General features: G+C 38.9%; 4 protein-coding genes and 1 pseudogene across 4 annotated transcripts; 4 read left to right on the top strand and 1 right to left on the bottom strand.

Moving 5' to 3' along the window:
• Positions 1–1,400: 1,400 nt before the first annotated feature.
• On the top strand, positions 1,401–2,237 carry LOC103325658 (kiwellin-like). Its single transcript, XM_008227840.2, has one exon. The coding sequence runs from the start codon at positions 1,440–1,442 to the stop codon at positions 2,100–2,102; it is 663 nt and encodes a 220-aa protein (XP_008226062.2). The 5' UTR covers positions 1,401–1,439; the 3' UTR covers positions 2,103–2,237.
• Positions 2,238–3,251: 1,014 nt separating this feature from the next.
• On the bottom strand, positions 3,252–7,295 carry LOC148921496 (uncharacterized). The gene is made up of 3 exons (XM_089048980.1): positions 5,676–7,295; positions 4,978–5,448; positions 3,252–4,835 (listed from the first exon to the last, which is right to left on the bottom strand). Exons 1-3 carry the CDS (start codon positions 7,293–7,295, stop codon positions 3,252–3,254), a joined length of 3,675 nt encoding a protein of 1,224 aa, XP_088905106.1.
• A 1,838-nt stretch (positions 7,296–9,133) lies between these two features.
• Positions 9,134–9,759, top strand: LOC103327189 (kiwellin pseudogene; annotated as a pseudogene).
• Positions 9,760–11,622: 1,863 nt separating this feature from the next.
• On the top strand, positions 11,623–12,300 carry LOC148921497 (ripening-related protein grip22-like). Its single transcript, XM_089055158.1, has one exon. The coding sequence runs from the start codon at positions 11,651–11,653 to the stop codon at positions 12,230–12,232; it is 582 nt and encodes a 193-aa protein (XP_088911284.1). The 5' UTR covers positions 11,623–11,650; the 3' UTR covers positions 12,233–12,300.
• A 2,303-nt stretch (positions 12,301–14,603) lies between these two features.
• On the top strand, positions 14,604–15,029 carry LOC148921498 (uncharacterized). The gene has a single exon (XM_089048985.1). It carries the CDS (start codon positions 14,604–14,606, stop codon positions 15,027–15,029), a length of 426 nt encoding a protein of 141 aa, XP_088905111.1.
• Positions 15,030–24,471: the final 9,442 nt, after the last annotated feature.

Consider the following 24,471-nt stretch of genomic DNA (forward strand, 5'->3'; position numbering starts at 1 on the left):
AGGTTCCTAAAATTTTCATACCCAAAGAACTCTCCATTAACGTGGCAAGACATCTGAATAGCGACTGGGACAAAATCTAGAGCGCTTTGGACGAAATGAGCATGATTGCAGGAAACAACCATGAAAGCTGGGATGTGTCGATCTATATTACCTTTTCTATTTAATGGCACTAGAAGTAAATAAGTTTAAAAAGAAGGACAAATACTTTGCTTATATGTACACACGTTGACTTGGAGGACTTCTATTGAGGAGTCCAATATTGATGTCATGTATCCATTATATCTAAACAAAATAGGACTAAGAAGCCCTAATAATAATTCGCATCAATGTGATCGATACTATAAGTGTGCCTCGTTGTAAAAGCAAACAGGTAAAAGCGAGATGTGCCTTGGGGTAAAAACAGAGAGAGAGAGAGAGAGAGAGATAAAAGGCACTAGAATTAAGTTTGGATACAATTTGATTATGAACCTGTGGTACCAACTAAAACCACTCGATACCATCTTTGTAATTTGTAAATATTAGGTACATGGGGTGGCATGGTACTAAAATCTTATGTGGAAGTCTCAGGGAGGATTTCAATCTAAAGTCTTAGAGTATGTCTAGCGCTTGGGCCTAGCCTGGGCAAAAGGCAGCCCCAAGCTCCAAAACCACCTCTAGTGCGCAAGGTTTAGCCTTGGCAAGAGCTGGGTTCCACTAGCCCAGGCAAGCCCACGGGCAAATTCAGCCTAAGCTGCTACCTGGGCAGAATGATGTAATCTGACGTCATAATGGCGTCGAACTAAAAATAAGGGAAAAAATTTGAAAAAATACAAAAAATTCCATATTTTATTTATTTATTTATAAATACATAGCCATATTCTTTACTTCCCACACCAAAAACTCTATATAAATTCATATCCTCATATCTCATGTGAATAGTATTTGTCATTGCTCTAGCTTTTTGGAGTCTGACCAAAAAGCAAGGCTGCTACTACTTACGTGAATAGTGGCAGCCCTTGCCTTGTCTTAGCCTTTGGGGTGGACTTGCTCTTAAAGTCATTATAAGTTTAGGTGGAGCTATAGACTTAAATCCTCAATACAAAACATGTAAGAATGGAGGAGAAACTTCTACGAAATAGGCAACTAGCCGTGTTGTATCAACTTGTAAGAGCAGTAATAGCGACTTTGGCTTAACCCATCAGCATGGGCGTTGCCTTTCTCTATAGGCAAGTTGAGCTTCACATGAATGGTCAACTAGTCATTTATGTAGCGCATTGACAATTGGGCAAACCCCATTCAAATTTGTACGACTATGCATCGAACAGAATAATTTGACCGCGGCTTTGGTAATCTGATAGTCCTTTCAATTATTATATAACTCATCACTATAAATATGAGACGCAATCTCCTTCTGTCTCACACACCCAACTCGTTAATGTTCCAAAATCTTTGTTCTTAAAATGGCAAGCACTTCAGTGTTGTTGGTTTCTCTTTCCCTCATCTTAATCAATATAATCACCTTACCTCTCCTATCAACCGCCATCTCCTCCTGCAACGGCTCTTGCAAAACCCTCAACGATTGTGCGGGCCAGCTCATTTGCATCAACGGCAAGTGCAACGACGACCCTGATATTGGGTCTAACGAATGCGGGGGAGGGGGAGGCTCATCATCGCCACCTCCTACCACGAATAATTGTCAACCCTCAGGAACTCTAGTTTGCCAGGGAAAATCATACCCTAAATACACATGCTCCCCGCCCGTGACGTCATCCACTAAAGCCAGCCTTACCCTCAACGATTTCAGTGAAGGTGGGGACGGTGGTGGCCCGTCTTATTGTGACGAAAAATACCATGCAAATAGTGAGAGGGTTGTGGCACTTTCTACTGGGTGGTTTGATAATAAGTCGAGGTGCGGGAAGATGATAAGAATTAGGGCAAGCAATGGGAAGAGTGTGACAGCCAAAGTGGTGGATGAATGCGATTCACGTGCTGGATGTGATGCAGAGCATGCAGGTCAGCCGCCGTGTAGGAACAATATTGTTGATGGGTCTGCGGCTGTGTGGAATGCTTTGGGACTGAACCAAGATTTGGGCGTTGTTCCTGTTACTTGGTCAATGGCCTAGCTAGCTAACCGAAATTAATGAATAAATTAAGGACAATAAGTCTATATATATGATAATGATACGTTTCCACCACTGAATATACAGTCGAAATAACAACACCCTATATAATGCTCATTATAAGCTAAGTTCATCCAATCTCCTTTGTCTCAATCCCCCCGCTCATCCGTCGATAATATTGGCGAGTACTTTTGTGTTCTCTTTCCCTCAGTTTATTAATATATTACCTCTCCATCTCCGCCGTCCACTGGGCTTGAATATATATATATATATATATATATATATATATATATATATTCTTTAATGGCTCTTGAATATATGCTCGCAAGAGTTAGTGGACATGCCACTAGAGGAGACTTCAAGTCTCGTTGCCTCTTTTGACTAAACATTTCCTTTAATTGATCATAGTCGCTTTTCATCATTAGCGTTCCTCTTTTCTTTATTACATGCCAACAGTTTGTTGGGAGTAGACTAGGAATATTAATCCCTAAATGCGAGAAACAATTGAGCCGACAGGAAGCGATTCGGTTTAATCAGTGATCTTAGGTTTGAATCTTCATGATATCTGAATAGTGTGTATATGAGAAACTCTCTTCCTCCTTATAGTTTAAATTGTCGTTTGTACAAATAAATAAATAAATAAATAAACTAAAGTATGCATGATGACATTAGTCGACTGACATACATACATATTTACGAGAAGTCTACGAGAGTTTCTCCTTAAATGCGAAAAGCTAAACAAAATTAATGTTCAATTATATCTCCTAATCGAATGAAATTTTCAGTGTAACCATAACAACACAACAAAACATGCCCGAGGTAAAGTAATAACACCACGGTATTAAAGTTATAAACAAAAATTTCTCGTTGTGGGGAGTCTAGGAAAGTTCCTCCTCAAAGGCCAAAAGGAAACAATATGGAAGTCACCTTTTTTTTTTTTTTTTTAAAATGAAAATAAAAGTCGCCTTTAGTACGCTATAAAAGTGCATGCTAATCTCCTTCTCCAACCCTCTCATTACGACTAGTTACTGATACTATTGTGAAAAATCCTTTTTTTTTTTTTTTTTTGGTGAAATGGGGCCAAGAGGCCAAAACAAAAGAAACTAAGCCACAACTCTAGGCCTGGCGACTGCAAACATCGCGACAAGGCTCTCACGGACACAAGGAGGCGCGAGCTCCAACCGATGAAGGCGGAAACAAACCATGACTCATGTGAGCCAAACCATCAGCAACACAGTTTTGCTCACGAAACACATGAGTGAGAGAACAAACCCAATCTTGCTGCAACTTCAACTTGCAACAACTTAGCAAGCTAAAGAGAGGATGTGTGGAAGCAATGGAGCCAGTGAGAAGAGACACCACAGAATTAGCATCACATTCCACCTCAATATGTCTGCAACCAATCTCCCAAGCCAGATGAAGCCCCCAAAAAACACCCCAAAGTTCAGCCTCAAGAGTAGAACCAACACCTTGATTGACAGCAAAGCCCGTAATCCAAACCCCTGCAGAGTTTCTAATCACACCACCTGCTCCAATAGCACCAGAACCAGAATTCCTACTCCCATCAGTGTTCAACTTAAAAACACCAGGAAGAGGGGCATGCCAATGCACCTGCACAACACACTTCTTGGGAGAGCTAAGCATAGGCTTACAAGCTATAAACCAGTCCATAGCATACTGCTGAATCATCTTATGAGGCTCAGAAGGCATGACAAACCTAGCCTCAAAAACAATTTTACACCGCCACTTCCAGATGAACCAGAGGCAAACAGCAAAAACTAAGGGCCAAGATAACTTATCACAACCAACACGTTTAGACTGCAGATTGTGCAAAAGCCAAACATCAAAGTCACCGTCATGGCAATGAGCCCACTCATCATTAAGCCCAAAGCCACTCCAAATATCCATAGAGCAACAGCAACCACTAACTAAATGCTCAATAGTTTCAACAGGGTAACTGCATCTAGGACAAGCAGCACAAGAAGCAAGGCCCCTCTTTTGTCTTTGATAATTGGTAAGCAACTTCTTATGGCACAACAACCACAGAAAAGCTTTAATCTTAGGAGGGATTTTAAGCTTCCAAATAAAGCCCCACTGCCACGGAAGCACATTCCCTTCAAGAAAACTGATACCATAAACTGACTTAACAGAGAAGTCACCATTAGGAGTGCACTTCCAGATTCTTTTATCCAGGCCACTTCCAAGGAAACCGGCATGAGTGCTTAGAATCATCTGAACAATCTCATTAGGCAAACATTCCTGCAGACAATTCAAATCCCAACAACCATCTTCCAAAAAATCACTTACGTTAAGCTGGAGCATTTCCTCAGATAAATCAATTAAGGCATGACTCAGCAGAGGACCACAGCTTAACCAAGAATCAGTCCAAAATAAGATGTTGTCACCAGAACCTACCCTCCATTGAAGGCCATGAGGGAGGAGCTTAGCACCATATAACACACCCCTCCAAGCACTAGAACTGCAACTCAAATGAAGATCCTTGGCAGCAAGAAGATCATACTGCCTTAAATACTTAGCGTTCAAAATTTGAGACCAAAGACCTTGATCATTCTGAAGCAATCTCCAACCAGTCTTAGCCAACAAAGCTTGATTCATCCAAGCAGTTTTCTTGATTCCCAAACCACCAGCAGTCTTAGGTTGACCAACAATCTCCCACTTAACAAGATGAACCTTACTCTTATCCACAGTATGGCCCCAGAGGAAATTCCTATTTAACTGATCAAGTTTATCACAAACAGAGATAGGAAGTTGAGCAGTTTGCATTGCATAAATAGGGATTGCGAAAACAGAGTAGCAAGGTAATCCTACCAGCCATAGAAAGAGTATGACTCTTCCACGCAGACAACCTTCTTTGAACCTTCTCAACAATCTCAAGATAAGTAGCCTTAGTAACTCTCTTATGAATCAAAGGAACCCCAAGGTATTTACCAAGACAATCAGTAAGAGGAGAACCACTGATAGCAGCAACTTGACGGGCTAAATCAGAGCAGGTATTTGGGGAAACACAAATCGCAGATTTCTCAAAACTAACCCTTTGACCAGAGAGATTACAGAAATCATCTAAGCATTGCTTCATAACCTTAGCCTGAGTAATAGAAGCTTTGCCAAAAAGGATGAGATCATCAGCAAAGAATAAATGCGACACCATAGGACCCCCTTGACAGATCTGAACAGGCTTCCAGATATTATCCTGAACTTTTTGATGAATAAGATGAGAAAGTTTCTCCATGCACAAGACAAAAATATAGGGGGAAAGAGGATCACCTTGCCTAATCCCACATTTAGGAACAAAAGTTTCAGTTAACTCACCATTAAGGACAGCTCTATACTGAACAGAACAAATACAACTCATAAGAAGCTCAAGAATCCTGCCTCGAATGCCAACTTCCCAAAGCACTTCCCTAATAAAATTCCAGCTTAAACGATCATATGCCTTGGATAGATCAATTTTCCAAGCCACAAACCCTTTTTTCCCTTTCGAAACTTTAAATTTATGTAACATTTCCTGGGCCACAACAATATTATCGTAATATGTCTGCCTGGCACAAAACTCACTTGAGAGGGACTAACAAGCTTAGTCATAAGAGGTCTAAGTCTTGCCACAAGAATCTTAGAAACCACTTTATAAAGAGTGTTACACAGACTGATAGGCCTTAACTGAGGCATAGAGGTAGGCCTCTCCACCTTAGGGACCAAAGCAATCAAGGTATCATTGAGATGCTCAGGAAGAGAGGCAGATATAAAACAATCCTTAACAACTGATCTGATATCACTAGAACAAAGGTCCCAAAAATTCTGATAAAAAATAGCAGGGAAACCATCTGGCCCTGGGGTTTTAAGGCCTCCAATAGCAAACAAACTATGTTTAATTTCTAATTCCGTGACAGTGCCACTTAAACTGGCTAACTCATCACAATCAAGCTGAGGAAACAAATGAGGAAGCAAAGAATACGCACCAGCTGAGACAGAGACGTTAAACAACCCTTGAAAATACTCACAAACAATCTGCTTCATACTACTCTTCTCAGTCACCCACACCCCATCATCATTATTCAACCCTTCCAACTTATTCCTTCTTCTTCTTATGACAGTAGACAGATGAAAAAACTTAGTGTTCCGATCTCCTTCCCTTAGCCAAGTATTTCGAGATTTTTGAAGCCAGAACATCTCTTCATGATCAAGAATGAGATTATACTCTTTAGTCAACTCAACCTCAAGATTACAGAGAAAGGGATTGGACTGCAAACACAAGTTTCGTTGAATACCAGCAAGCCTAGCTAAGAGCTTCTTTTTCTTTTGAAAAAGGCAGCCAAAAACATGCTTATTCCAATGATGGAGAGAAGGAATAAGACTAATAGATTTATGAACAGCATGACCCTCACTAGAACTCCAAATATCAGATATGAACTCAGAGAAATCAGGATGGTTTAACCACATAGCTTGAAACCTAAAAGGCAAAGAAGCTCTAGCTGGAGCATGATTAGACAATAACTTCACCAAAAGAGGGCAATGATCCGAGTTCACCCTAGGAAGATGAGATAAATGGGCTTCAGGAAACAAAAGCCGCCACTTAATATTACATAAACCTCTATCAAGCCTTTTCCAAATAACACCCTCAGAATTCCTTTTGTTACACCAAGTGAAATTAGCTCCAGAGAAGCCCAAGTCAACAAGATGATTACGATCAATCCACTCAATGAACCTCTGACCACCATTATCCAAATTACCACCACACTTCTCCTTAGCACACACAATGTCATTAAAATCTCCAAGGACAAGCCACGGCAGGTTAGAAGCTTGGGCAAGCCCATCAAAGTAACGCCAAAGAGACTCACGAATCCTAGAACAAGGATTAGCATAAACCACAGAGAGCAACCACAAATGAGTCCCTAAACAAACAAGTGCAGTAATGGATTGGCTAGAGTGAGCAATGACATGAAGAGTGACAGCATTCCCATTCCACAAAAGCCAAACACCCCCCGAAAACCCAACAGCATCCACAATATGGAAATGAGAGAACCCCAAAGACTTGGCAACGTTAAGAGCCCTAGGCCCACTAATCCTAGGCTCAAGCACAACAAAAATATCCACAGCATAAATCTTTTTAAGATCCTTAATAGTACTAGCACATTTATCCTTACCAGCACCCCTTACATTCCAAGACACAATTATCATTAAAAATAAGGAATAAGGGAATAACATAGGAAAAATCCTAGATATGCAATAGCTCTGCCTCAAGAGCAGAGCCATCATGCTCACAAACCATACCAGTAGGCAAACCAATAGCAGACAAACCAGAATCCGTGAAGTCCCTATGTTGATCCATATCATCAGAGGCAGAACTCACACCAGGAGATGCAGCTTCATGCAGCTTCATTTGGCTAAAATCAGGAGAACCAACAACATTAAACGAAAAAACCCCACGAACATCATCTTGCACCTCGGAACCACTGATTTGCAACCCCACAGATTCCAACCCATGAGCAATAACAGGTTTAGCCCCCACTTTATTCCTCCAAGGCTTCCTCAAATTTGGGCCACCCTTAACCACAACACCTCCCACGTTGGATGAAGAAGCATTAGTGATGTCCTTCAAAGGCTTTTTAAAAACCCAAGGTGAAGACTCACGAGGATGCGAAGGTTGCTTTCCAAACGATTTAGCCTTAGAAAGAAGATTAGCCCCAGGAGGAGTGGCAGACCTCACATTCCTCCTAGTGCTAACAGGAGTAAACCCCTCCATATCATTCTTCCCACTATCCTCCTCAACAAGAACATTGAACCTGGACCCAGAAAGGATATTAGCATCCTTAGACCCAGACTCCTTTGAACTAAATTTTCCTAACTCAGGAACCTTCCCTGACTCACTCACCACCTTCTTTTTATTAAAACTTCTTGGCTTCATTAACATCCACTGCCCATGCATCTTAGCTGGAACCTCAGCATCTTTGGTAACAGGATTAATCACACTAAGCCCACCACTCTTAGCCGAAGTATTAACCTCCATATTCTCAGCATGACCTGAATTTGACTCCTGTTTTTTGGCTTGCAAAATAACAGGGCAAGAGTCTCTACCATGACCGTAACACCCACATTCAAAACAGACTAATTGAATACCCTCATATACCACCCCATAAGAACGACCTTCCACCTTAATGAAAGGGGTTAGAGGTTTAGCTAAATCAAGTTCAACACAGACTCTAGCAAATTTACCTCGAGCTTGACTCATGGTATGAGCATCAACCTTAACAGTGGTACCAATAAGATTCCCAATCTTCTCCATAACATCTGAGCGAAAATACTCCACATTCAAGCCATTAATTCGAACCCAGGCAGTCATATGAGTGATCTTTTCTTCTTTGGCATTAAACCCAGGTTTCCATTGTTGGGTCACCACATACTGCCCAGCAATTTGCCAAGGACCACCCGAGAGAACATATCTCATATCTTCCGCTAACAGGAACTTAGCAATGAAATAGTTGTTCTCCAAATCAATTAGGCTCATCGGACCCTTAAGATCCCACTTTTGAAGGAGACGAGTCCTCAAGAAAGCATAAGATAGAGGCCGACCCATAAGCTTCAGAGTACAGCCGTGCGCCATGGCCGAAACAAACAACTCTTAACTTTATCAGAAAATTGGATTGAAGGGATCTCCCCTTGTTCGATTACAAAATCATCATCACCAATCACCAATTGATCCTCAGCCATGCCAAAATCCCCAGAAACCTTATCCTTGAAGCTCATCGAAATTGGAGGCAAAGGGGGAGAAGGGTCGTCTGAATCCAAACCACCAACATTCATCATCTCTTGAGTACGAGCTCTCTTCTCACGACAAGAATCTGGGCCCTCCATATGAGCCACCCACGCCGCGGAGAAGACAAACTCCGGTCACGGACTCCACCTTGAGCGGTGGTAATGGTTACACAGTGAACAAAGAACAAAAGCGTGAAAAGAGAGAAAAGGAGCGTCCCGTTTACCTTTCTTTTTTCTTTCTTATTTTGAAAAATCCTTTTCAAATGGCAAGTTTAATGTTAATGTTGGTTTCTCTTTCCCTCATCATCTTCAATCTTATCTTGCTCCCTCTCCCATCAACCGCCATCTCCTCCTGCAATCGATACAAAACCCTCAACGACCGTGGCTTTGGTCACCATATGCATCAAGGGCAAGTGCAGCGGCGACCACGATGTCGTGACCACACATGCCGCGAGGTGGGGCTCATCCCACCGACAATTGTAAGTCCTCGGAACTTTCTATTGTAAGGGAAATCATACCTTAAATACACATGCTCCCCACGGTGGCGTCGTCACGAAAGCCAAACTCACACTCAACGATTGGCGAAGGTGGGGATGGAGGGTGCATCGGAATGTGACAAGCGATTCCATAACAACAGAGCCGGTTGTGGCATCCGGGTGGTTTGATAAGAAGAACAGTGTGGAAAGATAATAAGAATTACAGCAAGTAATGGGAAGAGTGTGACAGCGAGAGTGGTGGGCGAATGCGATTCACGTAATGGATGTGATGCAGAGCATGCGGGCTGCCGCCGTGTGGGAACAATATTGTTGATGGCTCTGCGGCTGTGTGGAATGCTTTGCAACTAAACCAGGATTTGGGAGTTGTAGACGTTACTTGGTCCATGGCCTAGTTAGTACGTATTTATGCTAAATAAAGAAATAAGGTCAAAATGATGCCAAGACAAGATGTACTTCGATCATGAATTGGCAAATTTATGTGGCTCATATATATATAGCTTATTATCACAAAACGTCCTTAAAATTTACGAAACTATCAGATTGCATCCTTAATGTTTTTTTTGTGTCACTCGTGGTTCTTAAAGTTAGTATGTGTGATCACAGATGATCTCTGCCATTAGGTTCCTTAAAAAATTCTGTTAGTTTGCTGATGTGGCATATATATATATCACAAAATATCCCCGAGGTTCACACACGTATCACAAATGGTCCATGGAATTTTTTTTTAATTTTTTATATTTAAAATTCATAAAATTTTGGTTTTCTTTTTAAAATTTTATGAATTTTAAATTATTTAAAAATACATATTATATTTTAAATACATGTGACACTATATTATTGTAGATGTGGGCTCCATATATATGCCACATCAACAAACTAATGGAGTTTTTAAAAAAAAAATTAAAAATTCATAACATTTAAAAATGAAAAAACTAAGGGTTTAGGGTTCATAAAAGGTTCTCAAGATTAAAATCCTTCTATAAATGGTTTTTCCATTTATAAATAAATTTAAAATAAAAAATAAAATTTTATGAATTTTAAATTTAAAAAATTAAAAAATTCCGTAAGGACCAGTTGTGATAGGTGTGTGAACCTCAAGGATGTTTTTTGATATATATATATATATATATATGTCACGTCAAGAACTAATGAGTTTTTGACGGAACCTAATGACATAGATCATTTGTGATTGTACATACTAACCTTGAGGACCACGAGTGACACAAAAAAACATTAAGGATGCAATTTGATAGTTTCGTAAACCTTAGGGACATTTTGTGATAATAAGCCTATATATATATATATATATATATATATGCTACGCTTTAATAATCTAAAACATTTATTGTTATAAAGAATAACCCCATTCCCCCTCATCAGTACTCGATCACATATAACCTTTAAGCTAATACTATGGATGACTAACAAATACCCATTGAGTTGAAATAATTTTTTGTGTGAGACACCCATAAGTATTGTTATGAATTGTTGCACGCATATCTGTTTATTAATCTGATACGTTAGATCTTTGACATATAAATCATGTTATACATTCATATTTCAACACATTGATTAGTATCACCACACAACAATGTAATCGTAACACTCAAAGTTTACCCCGTGAGCTGTGAATCTTGCAATCTTATTATGTATAATTGACTAACATGCATGTTGACCAAACAAGCATGGCATAACTAATGAAGGACCAGTTGACTAAGCATGTAGACAGGTCACAAGCTTTGCCCAGCCTTTATGCATGTTGAATTTTAAAACTCTTTGTTTTTAATAAAAATCAAAGTTTTGAAGTTCCCTACTTGAATAGAATACCAAACTACACCGTAATTACAGGACAACACAACAAAGTAAAGACCAAGACTTTGAAAAATTAAAACCCAAAAAATATAAGACTTATTAGAGAGTGAACCTGGGTTTTCTTTCGCGTCTTATGGGGTTCATCCCCTTATGACAAGATAAAATAAATAATTTAAAAAACAAAGAGTGAAGACCTTGACTTCAAGTCTGGTTGCCTCTTTTCGCTGGCACGGTGGCACTATTCCAATCACCAATTGTTATCACGTCAGTAAGAAGTCTGTAAGTATATGATCAAAATGCCAAAGACTTTGGTTCTAGTTAAGTTCCTTCACAAAAAAATTATCTTTTTTTTTTTTTTTTTCAATTTTGTTTTCTCATTAATAGCAACATGCCGCTAGACCAAAGGCACCTTTAGTCACTATAAAACTGCACCTTCTCTGATATCAGGGCCTCACTATCACAAGTTGTAAAATGGCAAGTTTAGTGTTCATGTTTGTTCCTCTTTCACTCATGTTATTCAATAACATCTTCCTCCTCCCTCACCCATCAATGGCTATGGAGTCCCACCCCACCTGCAACTCATGCACACGTCAGGCGTCATCGCAACCACCTAGCAGTGATGATTGCGGGCCCTCAGGAACTCTCGCTTGCAATGATGGCCAAAATTTCCCTACATACACATGCTCCCCGCCAGTCGTGCCGCCCACGAATGCCAAACTCACACTCAACAATTTCAGCAAAGGCGGTGAGGGCGGCGCCGAGTCAGAGTGTGACAATCAATTCCATGACAATACTGAAAAGATTGTGGCACTTTCCACTGGGTGGTTTAGTGGAAGGTGCAATATGACGATAATAATTACTGCGGTAAGTAACGGGATGAGTGTGGAAGCCAAAGTGGTGGACCAATGTGATTCACAGAATGGATGTGATGACGAGCATGGATTTCTGCCGCCGTGTGAGAACAATATTGTTGACGGCTCTTCGGCTGTTTGGGAGGCTTTGTCGCTTGACACAGATCCGGGTTCTGCAGAGGTTACTTGGTCCACGGCCTAGTTAATTAGTTATTGTATCCGTACTTGTGCGATAAATTTATATGACAATAAATTTCACTTCAAAAGCCACATCATGAGAACTCGATAAATATTAAAACATTCAAGTTTGAGCACCATAATATACTCAGTTGGTTCGGTTTGGCTACACCCATCATATACTTGTTGATTTAAAGATATAGTAGATAAATATGCTTCAATTGTTAGAACTCAATATTGTAAACGTAAGTACACGCAATCTTCATTTGTCTCACTCCTCTAATATTTAATAGAGAGACTCCAATATAAGCCCATACAACTGATATCCCCTAGACACAAACCCATCTATCTATATAACTATGTTGAAAACCCAAATTCAAATTTAAATGACCAGTAGGATATAAGAGGTCATAATATTTCTATGTTTTTACATCGTTGCCACTAAACTTCATATTTTATTTATAATTTATTTCAAGCATTTCATTAACTGCCATAATTGTAATTAATATACTCCCTATTAATAGCATATCAATCACCCCATTTCTTTTAGTTGTCATTCCCTCACATCTCGCCCCCTAAAATTGCAAACAAAAAAAAAAATCTGTAAATTACATATCCAATAATGTACCTATGAAAAATATAATATAAATATATACATATAAAATATAGGTATATTATTTACCCAAAAAAAAGTCAGTTACTTTGTAATTATGCATATATTTTTCATAATTAAAAATAGGTACACAATAATTTATATAAAATATAGGTACATTATTAGAGGAAAAAAATTGGTAAGTTATTTGGAGAGAGAAAATAGGTTCATTTAAAAAAATTACGTTTCATAAAACAAATAATAGGTACTTTATTCAGAGAAAATAGGCTATATTATTTATAGTAGAAAATAGGTACATTATTTAGATAAATAATAGGTACTTTATTCGTAGTAGGTATATTATTCAAATGGTAGGTACATTGGATGACATATAATACCTAAACCCTAATTGTAAGTACATTAAAATTAATGTAGGCATATTGGAATAGATAATTATGTACACTTTTCATACTAGGTTGTTAATGTATGGTTTTTACTATTTTCTTTTGGTTTCCCTTGACAACTTTGTAATAGGATGTGTAATGTAATTTTTCAAGCTCAAGTCTTGATTAGGGAAAACCTTTATTGGTGCACTTCTCTAATCTTTGTTCTATGGAAGCTCATGCAAGTTAACAAAGGTATTGTGCATTGCATATCATTACATTAAACAGTCTTCATAAAATGATGACTAGTCATCCGTTTCTCATATGACTAGTCATCCTTGCTTCCAGCTGGATAACAAACTGTTTTGTCCTATTCCTCTTTCTCTCTCTATGTTGCCATCTGTGGTTTTCGACCTAACGAATTTTTACTTGTAAAGGTCACGTTTTTGGTCATTGGTGTCACTTTTCTGTGGAATTTTGGAAAGATTGTTTTGCTTTCTTTCTCTTCTTCCTCAAGAGAGAACCATATACTTTTCATCTATGAGTTTTTCCAATTGATTTCTTTTGAAAAGCTGCTTTTGAAAACCCGAATATGCATCTAGCTATTCAAATCATCTCTCATTTATATCTAGGTCGATTCAAGACTGATTTCTTCAAGAGTATGGTTTCTTGAAGAAATTGGTCATTCTCCTTTGAATCAAATATTGTTCTTGGTTCGTGTTGGAACTTGCAAGCTTGTGCCATGGGATGAACGAGCTTTGGAGAAGGAGCTGCCATTGCCATGAAGAACTGAGCTTCAAGTTTTGCTAAGTTGGAGAAGGAGATTGCACAAAGGAGGTATTGCTCATATTCCTAAATTGACCTAGGTGAATCTTGAGCTTGGTTGTATTTCCTTTGTAAGAATCTTTTTCTACTTAGTGGATTGCACAGTCGGTTGATGACTCCCAGTTTTTCCCAATGGTGGGTTTCTGGGTGAACAAAATCTGTTTTGCATATCTGTAATTTTTCTGGGTTTGTGTTCTTGATGGTTGACTAGTCATCTTTATCTGCTGTTTGATGTTTGCATGATTTTGATGATTTCACACACTTTCACATAGTTGTTGCTAGCACAGGGGATGCCTAGATTGATGGGTCCTTCAGTGCGTAGGTTGTCACTAGTAATCTTCTAGGCTGCAGGTACATTGTGGCATGATCTGTATGTTCTCTTGATTGTGATTGTTCATGACTAGCAGTTGACTAGTCATACGTGTATTTGGTCAAGGTTTAAAGTGTGTGAAGATTGCTGAGTTGTTTTGTTTTGGTTGTGTAATTAAATCTACCATTTGTCACCTAAGTACCAATTTCAATTGGTATCAGAGCTTCAGCTCTTAACACAAATAGAGAGATCCTAGGATTTGTTTTGGTGTTTAGGTGTGTTCACTATGGAAAGGGATCGAGTTGCTGGATCTTGCAACTCCCCTCCCTATTTTGACGGTAATAACTACGCTGCATGGAGAGAAAAATTTGAGATATTTCTTGATGCTCTTGATGAGTATGCAAGTGAGTATCTCACAAAAGAGTGGGTTGCTCCGGTCAAGACTGTTTTTGGTGAGGATGTGCCCAAACCTAGGTCAGAATGGACTGAAGCTGAGGTGTTTGGTGCATATTCGAACAAGAAGGCCAGAAATGCCTTAGTTACTGCTTTGTCTAGCACACAATTTGCACATATACAACATATCCCTAATGCTAAACAAGCTTGGGATAAACTAAGGGTGGTTCATGAAGGGGATGACCAAGTTAGAACCCTAAAACTTCAGATGGTGCTTGCACAATTTGAAGAACTTAGGATGTCTGGAGTCTATTTCTGAGTTCCATGGGAGAGTTGAGATGATCACAAATGAAGCCATGAGTCTAGGTCAACCCATTGAAGAGCTTCTTGTTGTTCAGAAAATTCTTCGTGTTCTACCATCTAGGTTTAGAGCAAAGAAAACCGCAATCATGGAGGTCCAAAATTTAAATGAAATTAAGCTTGGCAAGCTTGTAGGAAAACTGAAAACCTATGAGATGGAATTGAATATGGAAGAAAATGACTCCAAAAAATCAAAAAATGTTGCACTTCAAGGAGTGCATGTTTCCTCTCTGAAAGTTGATGAAAAATCCTCAGGTTTTGAGGATGAGATGGCCTTGTTTGTCAAAAAATTTAGGAGAATTCTTAAGGATAAGGGAAAGTTTGCTAGAGAGGGCAGCTCTGGTAGTGAGAAACTGTTTAGACCATCAACTGATCGGTCTAATGAGAGGAATAAGGATGTCAAACCTTTCACGAAAGATTTCAGAAAATCTGTCAAGTGTTTCACATGTGGAGGCATTGGACACTATGCTGCTGACTGTGCGAACAATCAGAAAAAATACTCCAAAGGAAAGGACAAGGCCATGAAAGTGAGCTGGAGTGAGAGTGAAAGTGAAGGGTCTCAAGAGGATTCATCTTCCTCTGATGTTGATGACCAACATGTTGCCTTTGTTGCCTCTGTGCAGCCCATGTCTGATGAATCTGATTCCGAGTCAGATGACCTGTCATACGAGTCATTAGGAAGAAAATATGATTGTTTGTTTAAAGAGACCTTGTGTTTGAAAGAAGAGAGCCTCAAACTTGAGGTTAATAACCAAGATCTTCAACATGAAATTCTCATCCTAAAAGAAACCAAAAAGGAGTTAAGTGACAAATTTGAGTCTCTAGAAAAAGAAAGTGATGCTCTTGTGTCAATTAGGAGTAACCTTGAGAATCAAGTTAATGTGCTCAAGGAAAGTAACATTGGTTTCCAGAACTCAAACAAACAGCTCCTAGGTGAATTGAATGAAGCAAATAGGAAGATTATATCTATGACCATTGGTGCTTCAAAAATTGACAAAATGTTGAATATGGGAAAAGTTCATGGGGACAAAGGTGGCCTTGGATTTAATCACTTTGGTTCTAGTTCGTCTAGCTTTACCACTAATTTTGTCAAATCAGAAACTCCAGTCACTGTACCTCTGATGTTCAGCAGGTTGTCAAGAAACCTAAGTTTGTTCCAACTTGTCACAGGTGTGGGTTGACTGGTCATATTCGACCAGTCTGTCATATGTTCAGCAAAGATAAAACCAGAAAATTGTCTTCAAAATCTAAAAGGAATCCCAGATCTTTGCAAGATCAAGTTGATCATTTGATGAATGAAGTTACTAAGATAGCCAAACTTGTCTCCCTCAAAATGAGTTCTCCCATTGTGCCTAAGTCTTCTTGGATTGCAAGAGTTCATACCAAATCTCTTGTTGTGCTAAATGCCTTTGCTGCTTCAAACACCAACTCTTGGTATTTTGATAGTGGTTGTTCCAAACATATGTCTGGGGATAAAAATGTTTTCTCATCCCTCACCCCCTTTGATGGAGGCACTGTGACTTTTGGTGGAGGTCATAGGTCTCAAGTTGTTGGAAAAGGTACTGTTTGTATCCACAGGTCTGCCCGAGCTTAAGAATGTTAGATTTGTTGAGGGTCTCACATCTAATCTCATTAGTGTGAGTCAGTGTGTGACGATGGAATAGTAGAGTTAGATTCTCCAAGCATGGCTGCAAAATCATTGGAAAAGGTGACAATGAGATTGTTAGCGTGGCAAGGTCTAGGGACAATTGCTACTGTATTGATGGTGTCAATGATGCAAAAGAAGTAGTTTGCAACAAGGTTGTAAATGAAACAAGTGTTTTGTGGCATCAAAGGCTTGGACATGTGAATTTTAGAGACTTGCATAAATTGTCCAAGAGAGAGTTAGTAAGTGGTCTACCAAAGCTTGAAAAATCTGACCTGCATGTTTGTGAAGGATGTCAATTAGGCAAACAAGTTAGAGTGTCACACAAAAAGGTTAAACACATTCAAACTAATGTTACTCTAGAACTTGTTCACATGGATCTTGTTGGTCCTATCCAAACCATGTCCCTTGGTGGAAAGAAATATATTCTTGTCATGGTTGATGATTTCTCTAGGTTCACTTGGGTCTCATTCTTACGTGAGAAATCTGAAACCTTCCAAAGGTTTAAGTCTGTTTGTCACCTTTTGCAAAAAGAGAAGATGACTAGTCATCTACCTCTTGTTAAATTAGAAACAGATCATGGCTGAATTTGAGAATTCTCAGTTTCTGAAATTTTGTGAAGAAATGGGAATTAAACATGAGTTCTCTGCACCTATTACACCTCAGCAAAATGGTGTTGTGGAGAGAAAGAATAGGGTGCTTGTAGAAATGGCAAGGGTGATGCTAAATAGCAAAAATCTTGCTAAACACTTTTGGGCTGAAGCTGTCAATACACTTGTTACATCTCAAACGAGGTATTTGTGAGGTCTGGTACCAAACAAACTCCCTATGAGATTTGGAAAGGAAAGAAGCCTAATGTGTCATATTTTAGGGTCTTTGGTAGCACATGCTATATTTTGAGAGATAGGGAGCATCTTGCTAAATTTGATTCTAAGTGTGATAAGGGAATATTTCTAGGGTATTCCACCTCAAGCCGAGCCTATAGAGTGTACAACTGTAGGTCCAGAACCATCATTGAATCCATAAATGTCACTATTGATGATTTTGCTGCATCTACAGAGATGGCATTGGATGAGGATGATCTTTTACCTCCTCCTCCTCCTGAGCAAGAATCTCCAGGTCTGGATCTTGTGGTTGACCTGTCAACTTTGGAAATTCTGTCCCGGTTGACTGTCAACTTTTTCAACTTCTAGTTCCATCCCATCTCCCAGGTGCCCGGCTCTCATCTGCTCTTAGTCCTCTCACTCAAACTGAGAGTGTCATTATTGGCCCTCTTAATCAGGGAGTGAGAACTAGGAAGCAACTTGCTCAAGAAATTAGCCATGTGTGTTATGTCTCCAAGGAAGAGCCTAGAAATGTGAAAGAAGCCCTACACCATGGTGAATGGTTTCTTGCAATGCAGGAAGAATTAAATCAATTTGTGAGAAATGATGTTTGGTACCTTGTTCCTAGACCAGTCAACACTAATGTCATTGGCACTAAGTGGATTTTCAAAAATAAAACCGATGAGCAAGGTAATGTGGTAAGAAACAAGGCTAGATTGGTTGCTCAAGGATACACTCAAATGGAAGGCATTGACTTTGATGAAACTTTTGCCCCTGTTGCAAGATTAGAATCAGTTAGATTGCTTCTTGCCATTGCTTGTCATTTGAAATTCAAACTTTATCAAATGGATGTCAAAACTGCCTTCTTGAATGGTGTCCTAAATGAAGAGGTCTATGTTGAGCAACCAAAGGGTTTTGAAGATCCACATCATCCAAATGATGTGTTTGGTTAAAAAAGGCTCTCTATGGTTTGAAACAAGCTCCTAGAGCATGGTATGAGAGGTTATCCTCTCATCTTCTAGAAATGGGTATGTTAGAGTGCTTGATAAAACTTTGTTTGTGAAACAGGTTTAAGAAGGATGTCTTGATTGCTCAAGTGTATGTTGATGATATTGTGGTTGGTTCTACCTCTGATTTGCATGTTCAAGATTTTATTCATGTCATGACTAGTGAATTTGAAATGAGTCTTGTAGGTGAGCTTAACTATTTCTTAGGTCTTCAAATTAAACAAAGCCATGATGGGATCTTTGTATCTCAATCTAAATATGCAAAAAATCTTGTGACCAAATTTGGTTTGGAGGGGGCAAAATCTGCAAGAACTCCAATGAGCACTAGTGCTAAGATTCATAGAGACTTGCATGGCAAAAGTGTGGATCAAACTCTCTATAGAAGCATGATAGAGTCTTCTCTACTTGACTGCTAGTAGACTGACATTTCTTTTAGTGTTGGTGTGTGTGCTCGGTTTCAAAGTGATCCAAAAGAGTCTCACTTGTTTGCTGTTAAGAGAATCATTAAATATGTGAGTGGGACTATTGAGTTTGGATTATGGTATACCTATGACACTTGTGTCAATCTTGTTGGGTATAGTGATGCCGATTGGGCAGGTTGTAGTGATGATAGGAAAAGCACTTCCGGGGTCTTCTATGTAGGCAACAATCTTGTTGCTTGGCATAGCAAAAAGCAGTCTGTCTCCTTATCCACTTCAAGCAGAGTATGTTGCAGCTGGGAGTTGTTGTACTCAACTCCTTTGGATGAGACAAATGTTGGAAGACTATGGTCTTGCTCAATCATCCTTTCTAATCTATTGTGACAACATGAGTGCCATAGATATTTCAAAAAATCATGTTCAACACTCTAGGACTAAGCATATAGACATTAGGCACCATTTTATTAGAGATCTTGTGGAAGACAACATTTTATCTTTGAAATTTGTTCCCTCTGAAAAACAGCTAGCAGATATACTCACCAAGGCCTTGGATTTTCAGAAACATGTTACACTTCGGCAATCCATTGGTCTTTGCTCAATTGATTGATTAGCTGGTCTGTTCTTTGTCTTCAACACATTTCAACACTGTTGACTAGTCATCTTGCTTGTAGTTGACTAGTCAAGTCCAAAATTTTTGTGTTTTGTTTTGTTGTTGATATGTCACTGTACATATCTCTCATTTCTGATGGTGTGAATGATTGAATGTTTTTGTGCTTTGTCTGACTTGTACATAATCCCTTTTCTTGTTTAAGATGCTATTAGATGAGACTTAAATCGTGCTATCTTGTCCTCTTGGTGAACCACGTATCTTAGCTTCTTTTTGGACTGCTCTTGTTATTATCTCTTAGCTGGTCTCACTCTCTTAGCCAATCTATTTAAAATTAAAAAAAAAAAAAAAAAAAAAGAAAAGAAGAAGTGTGACCAATGTAGTCACGGCTCTAGGACGGTATAAGGTGTTTTGATTGAAGAATCTAGAGCAAAGAGCCGTAAAATTGGGCCATTCACAGCACTTATGTTCGGGATGTGCAAGTACCTCAAACTAAATTATCAAATATTTTGCCATTAGAGAGTGATGATTTTTTTGCTGTGAGCCCATACTATGATCATGTCTTAAGAATGCTCTGTATACTTGTTTCTCCAAGAGAGATAAGATATCATCTCTTGTGTCCCTTGGCTCTAAACCACCTTCTCTCCTAAATATGCCTTGTCTCTGAGCATGAATTGCATCTCTTTGCCTATCACTCAGAGTTGATTGTCTATGTACACTGCATATGGTTTTAATCTTTTCTTCTTTTTCATTCCCTTTCCTTCATGTGTTGAAGACTTGGTCTAGACTATTGTGCTAATGCAACTTTGATCACTTGATATATGTGCTAGTTCATGCTTGTGTTTTTGGAAATCAAAACCTTGTCTTTCACAGGATCGATATTATTTGCCTGTGCCAATTCTGGAGCGATTCTGCTGAGCCATTCTGCTGAGCCAATTCTGCCTGAGCCAATTCGTGCGGGTTGACTAGTCATCTTGTGCCAATTCTGCCTGGGTTGACTAGTTATCTTGTGCCAATTCTGCCTGGGTTGACTAGTCATCTTGCTTGTGGTTGACTAGTCATCCGCTTCGTCTCTTAACCGATGCGTCTTTTTTTTTTTTTTTTTTTTTTTTAGGTCGTGTCGTTTGCGTTTTTTTTTTAGGTCATTTCTTTTCCTCTTCTCTCTCTCTCTGTTCTCGACAGTTTCGTCTTCTTCTCCATTTCTCTTCGAAACTCATTCCCGCTGCTAGCCATGTCTTCCTCAAAGCCTATTCTCACTTCTAACCGTCGTTCCAAATCCAAATCCACTGAAAGTGTGGATTTCTTTCCCTCAATTCCTAGGGCTCCTAGAACCCGTCCCTCTTCCTCTGTTCCTGACGGAGATTCCTCTCCATTTGTGTCTTCTGAGGCTGCCTCCTTCTTTGAAGAAGTTGTCTCCAAAAGGAAATTTGTTCCTGAGAGGTCTTACCAGTTTGATGCTATTCCTTTGGCTTCTCAGGAGTTTGCAAATCAAATTTTGGAGCACTACCACCTTCATGCCCTAAACTCTCTCTCTGGTAAGTTTAATGCCTCTGTAATTCAAGAATTTTACTCTAACTTTCCTGCTGATCCTAAGGAGTCAAAATTTCAGATAATTGTTAGGTCAGTCCCCATTACTCTGAGACCTTCTATTATCAATCGGGTCTTAGGTTTTCGATCGTGCCACTGGTTTTGATTTTTCGAAATTTGCTCTTGCTTCTGCTGATTATTCCATTGATCTTTTTAAATCTATGGCATACACTGATCAATCCATGCCTTTGACTTCTAAAGGTCTGCCTATCAAGTCTTACCTGTCACCATTTTATAAATTTTTGTGGGACTTTATCCGTCATAATGTTCTCCCCACTGGGAACAATTCTAATCCCACTCTTGCTGCCTGTCAACTCATGATTTCCATGGTGAATCATGATAAAATTCCCCTTGGTGATATCCTTTATAATGCCATTCTTGGAAAGACCATTGGTCATGGTACCAAGCACAAGGGGACTCTTGTCTTCCCTTGTCCGATTCAGCGCATTTGTGAGAAAAATGGGGTGGTATTTCATGATTCGGATCAGTGGCATCCTCCCATTGCTCCTTATGGCAAGGCCTCTGCGCCCTTAGCCAGAAAGTTTCTAGAACGTTTCTCTCTTCTGTGTCGTCTTCCTCCGAGAATGCCTCTCTCGGAGATCAGGTGGCTGCCAAGGAGGAGTATATTCAGCATCTTTTGAGCCGCACTCCATCCACTTCGACTCCTGCTGCTGCTGCTGATGATACTCGGCTGATCCCACCGCTGAGGACTCGGATGACTCGTGGATTCAGTGGCTCTTTGGTGTTTTAGCTTGGGTTGCTCTTGTGTGTCCTTGTTAGAAAGATTAATTCTGATAGGCTGTGCATTTTGCTAGGGGGGATTGTTTTTGTTAACACATTGTGGGTAGTCTGTGCATTGTGATAGGGGGAGTTGTTCTGTCCTGTTTTGAACAACTAGTATTTGACTAGTCATGAATCTATGTTCTGTATTGTTTTTAACCAACTGTTGTTTGACTAATCATCCATATATGAATTTGTGCTATTACCCTTGTTCCTATATGCCTATCACTTTGTGGTTAATCCCTTTTATATTCTGTTTCTCTCTCTCTGCCTTTTTGCACTTTCCTTATCAACAAGGGGGAGAACACTCTCAACCCCACATTGCATATTGTTTTAAAATTTCTGTGATAATATGCTTGTTTTTGTGCCGGGAAGATTGGTTGTTCTTGCAGGAACTTTCACTTCATCATCTCATTAGTCTCGGTTTTGGGTTGAGTGTTCTTAGAGAGTGTGTTGTCAAGGAAAGCCAAAAAGGGGGAGATTGTTAATGTATGGTTTTTACTATTTTCTTTTGGTTTCCCTTGACAACTTTGTAATAGGATGTGTAATGTAATTTTTCAAGCTCAAGTCTTGATTAGGGAAAACCTTTATTGGTGCACTTCTCTAATCTTTGTTCTATGGAAGCTCATGCAAGTTAACAAAGGTATTGTGCATTGCATATCATTACATTAAACAGTCTTCATAAAATGATGACTAGTCATCCGTTTCTCATATGACTAGTCATCCTTGCTTCCAGCTGGATAACAAACTGTTTTGTCCTATTCCTCTTTCTCTCTCTATGCCGCCATCTGTGGTTTTCTGACCTAACGAATTTTTGATTGTAAAGGTCACGCTTTTGTCATTAGGTGTCACTTTTCGTGGAATTTTGGAAAGATTGTTTTTGCTTTCTTTCTCTTCTTCCTCAAGAGAGAACCATATACTTTTCATCTATGAGTTTTTCCAATTGATTTATTTTTGAAAACTGCTTTTGAAAACCCGAATCTGCATCTAGCTATTCAAATCATCTCTCATTTATATCTAGGTCAGATTCAAGACTGATTTCTTCAAGAGTATGGTTTCTTGAAGAAATTGGTCATTCTCCTTTGAATCCAAATATTGTTCTTGGTTCGTGTTGGAACTTGCAAGCTTGTGCCATGGGATGAACGCAGTGGAGAAGGAGCTGCCATTGCCATGAAGAACTGAGCTTCAAGTTTTGCTAAGTTGGAGAAGGAGATTGCACAAAGGAGGTATTGCTCATATTCCTAAATTGACCTAGGTGAATCTTGAGCTTGGTTGTATTTCCTTTGTAAGAATCTTTTTCTACTTAGTGGATTGCCTGGTCGGTTGATGACTCCCAGTTTTTCCCAATGGTGGGTTTCTGGGTGAACAAAATCTGTTTTGCATATCTGTAATTTTTCTGGGTTTGTGTTCTTGATGGTTGACTAGTCATCTTTATCTGCTGTTTGATGTTTGCATGATTTTGATGATTTCACACACTTTCACATAGTTGTTGCTAGCACAGGGGATGCCTAGATTGATGGGTCCTTCGAGTGCGTAGGTTGTCACTAGTAATCTTCTAGGCTGCAGGTACATTGTGGCATGATCTGTATGTTCTCTTGATTGTGATTGTTCATGACTAGCAGTTGACTAGTCATACGTGTATTTGGTCAAGGTTTAAAGTGTGTGAAGATTGCTGAGTTGTTTTATTTTGGTTGTGTAATTAAATCTACCATTTGTCACCTAAGTACCAATTTCATAGGTAAATTATATTTTTCATAAAACAAATAGGTACATTATTTTTTCAACATAATTAGTATGTACAGTTTTATTCATAAACAATTATAAAGTGGATTATTAGTCATGTATAATTCATAAAAAGAAAATAACATAAACATTTTATTAAACAAACCAATTACCCAAATTTGAATTTATTGTTAATTTTTTTTTAAAATGTTCCAAAATTAATTCCTACATCTATTACAACCATTTGGAGATATTTCCAAATTCAACATCTGTCATTATATACAATCCAATTAAAACTGTTTCCATATTGATTCCTACATTAATATACAAAATGCAATAATGGCTTAGTTAGGGGGTATTTTTGGAATCTGAAAAGTACAATAAATCAGATTTTATGCTTAATTAGGTAACTTGCTGAGTTGGATCCTAGTCATGGGTTTTTACTTATACAAATTGGGTATTATTTATAGGAACAAAAAGTGAAGTGTTTTAGGTATGGCAAATTGAATTTAAAGGGTGTAAGCCAAATTTACTATATTTAATATTTATATCAAATATATTAGCAGACATGGGTTAGACGGTAGCGAGTTTGCTTCTTACATTCAAGTTCGAATTTGTATCTCTATGGACTATATTAATTAAGAGTAATTTAGACTATCGCTTGTATAAATTCTTGGGACCCTTTGTTTTTACAAGCCAGTTTTTATAGGAAAGTTCTACCTATGAGTTTTTAACATAAATAAATTGGCGACTGCTTTGATGCTATTTGCCTTGGTTAAAATTTCCCTCCCTCTCCTATCCATGAGGGGA

The sequence above is a fragment of the Prunus mume genome, linkage group LG1, assembly GCF_029339155.1.
Source record: "Prunus mume cultivar Tortuosa linkage group LG1, ASM2933915v1, whole genome shotgun sequence".
Classification (NCBI taxonomy): Eukaryota; Viridiplantae; Streptophyta; class Magnoliopsida; order Rosales; family Rosaceae; genus Prunus; species Prunus mume.

Bases quoted from the DNA above. Each gene is read 5' to 3' on its own strand.
- LOC148921497 (XM_089055158.1), top strand. From the start codon at position 11,651: ATGGCAAGTTTAGTGTTCATGTTTGTTCCTCTTTCACTCATGTTATTC.
- LOC103325658 (XM_008227840.2), top strand. From the start codon at position 1,440: ATGGCAAGCACTTCAGTGTTGTTGGTTTCTCTTTCCCTCATCTTAATC.
- LOC148921498 (XM_089048985.1), top strand. From the start codon at position 14,604: ATGGAAAGGGATCGAGTTGCTGGATCTTGCAACTCCCCTCCCTATTTT.
- LOC148921496 (XM_089048980.1), bottom strand. From the start codon at position 7,295: ATGATAATTGTGTCTTGGAATGTAAGGGGTGCTGGTAAGGATAAATGT. The intron at 5,449-5,675 runs GTGAGTTTTGTG...TGTTCTGTTCAG, and splicing joins AGCTTGTTAGTCCCTCTCAA to TATAGAGCTGTCCTTAATGG. The intron at 4,836-4,977 runs GTTCAAAGAAGG...AAACTTGATCAG, and splicing joins ATCTTGAGATTGTTGAGAAG to TTAAATAGGAATTTCCTCTG.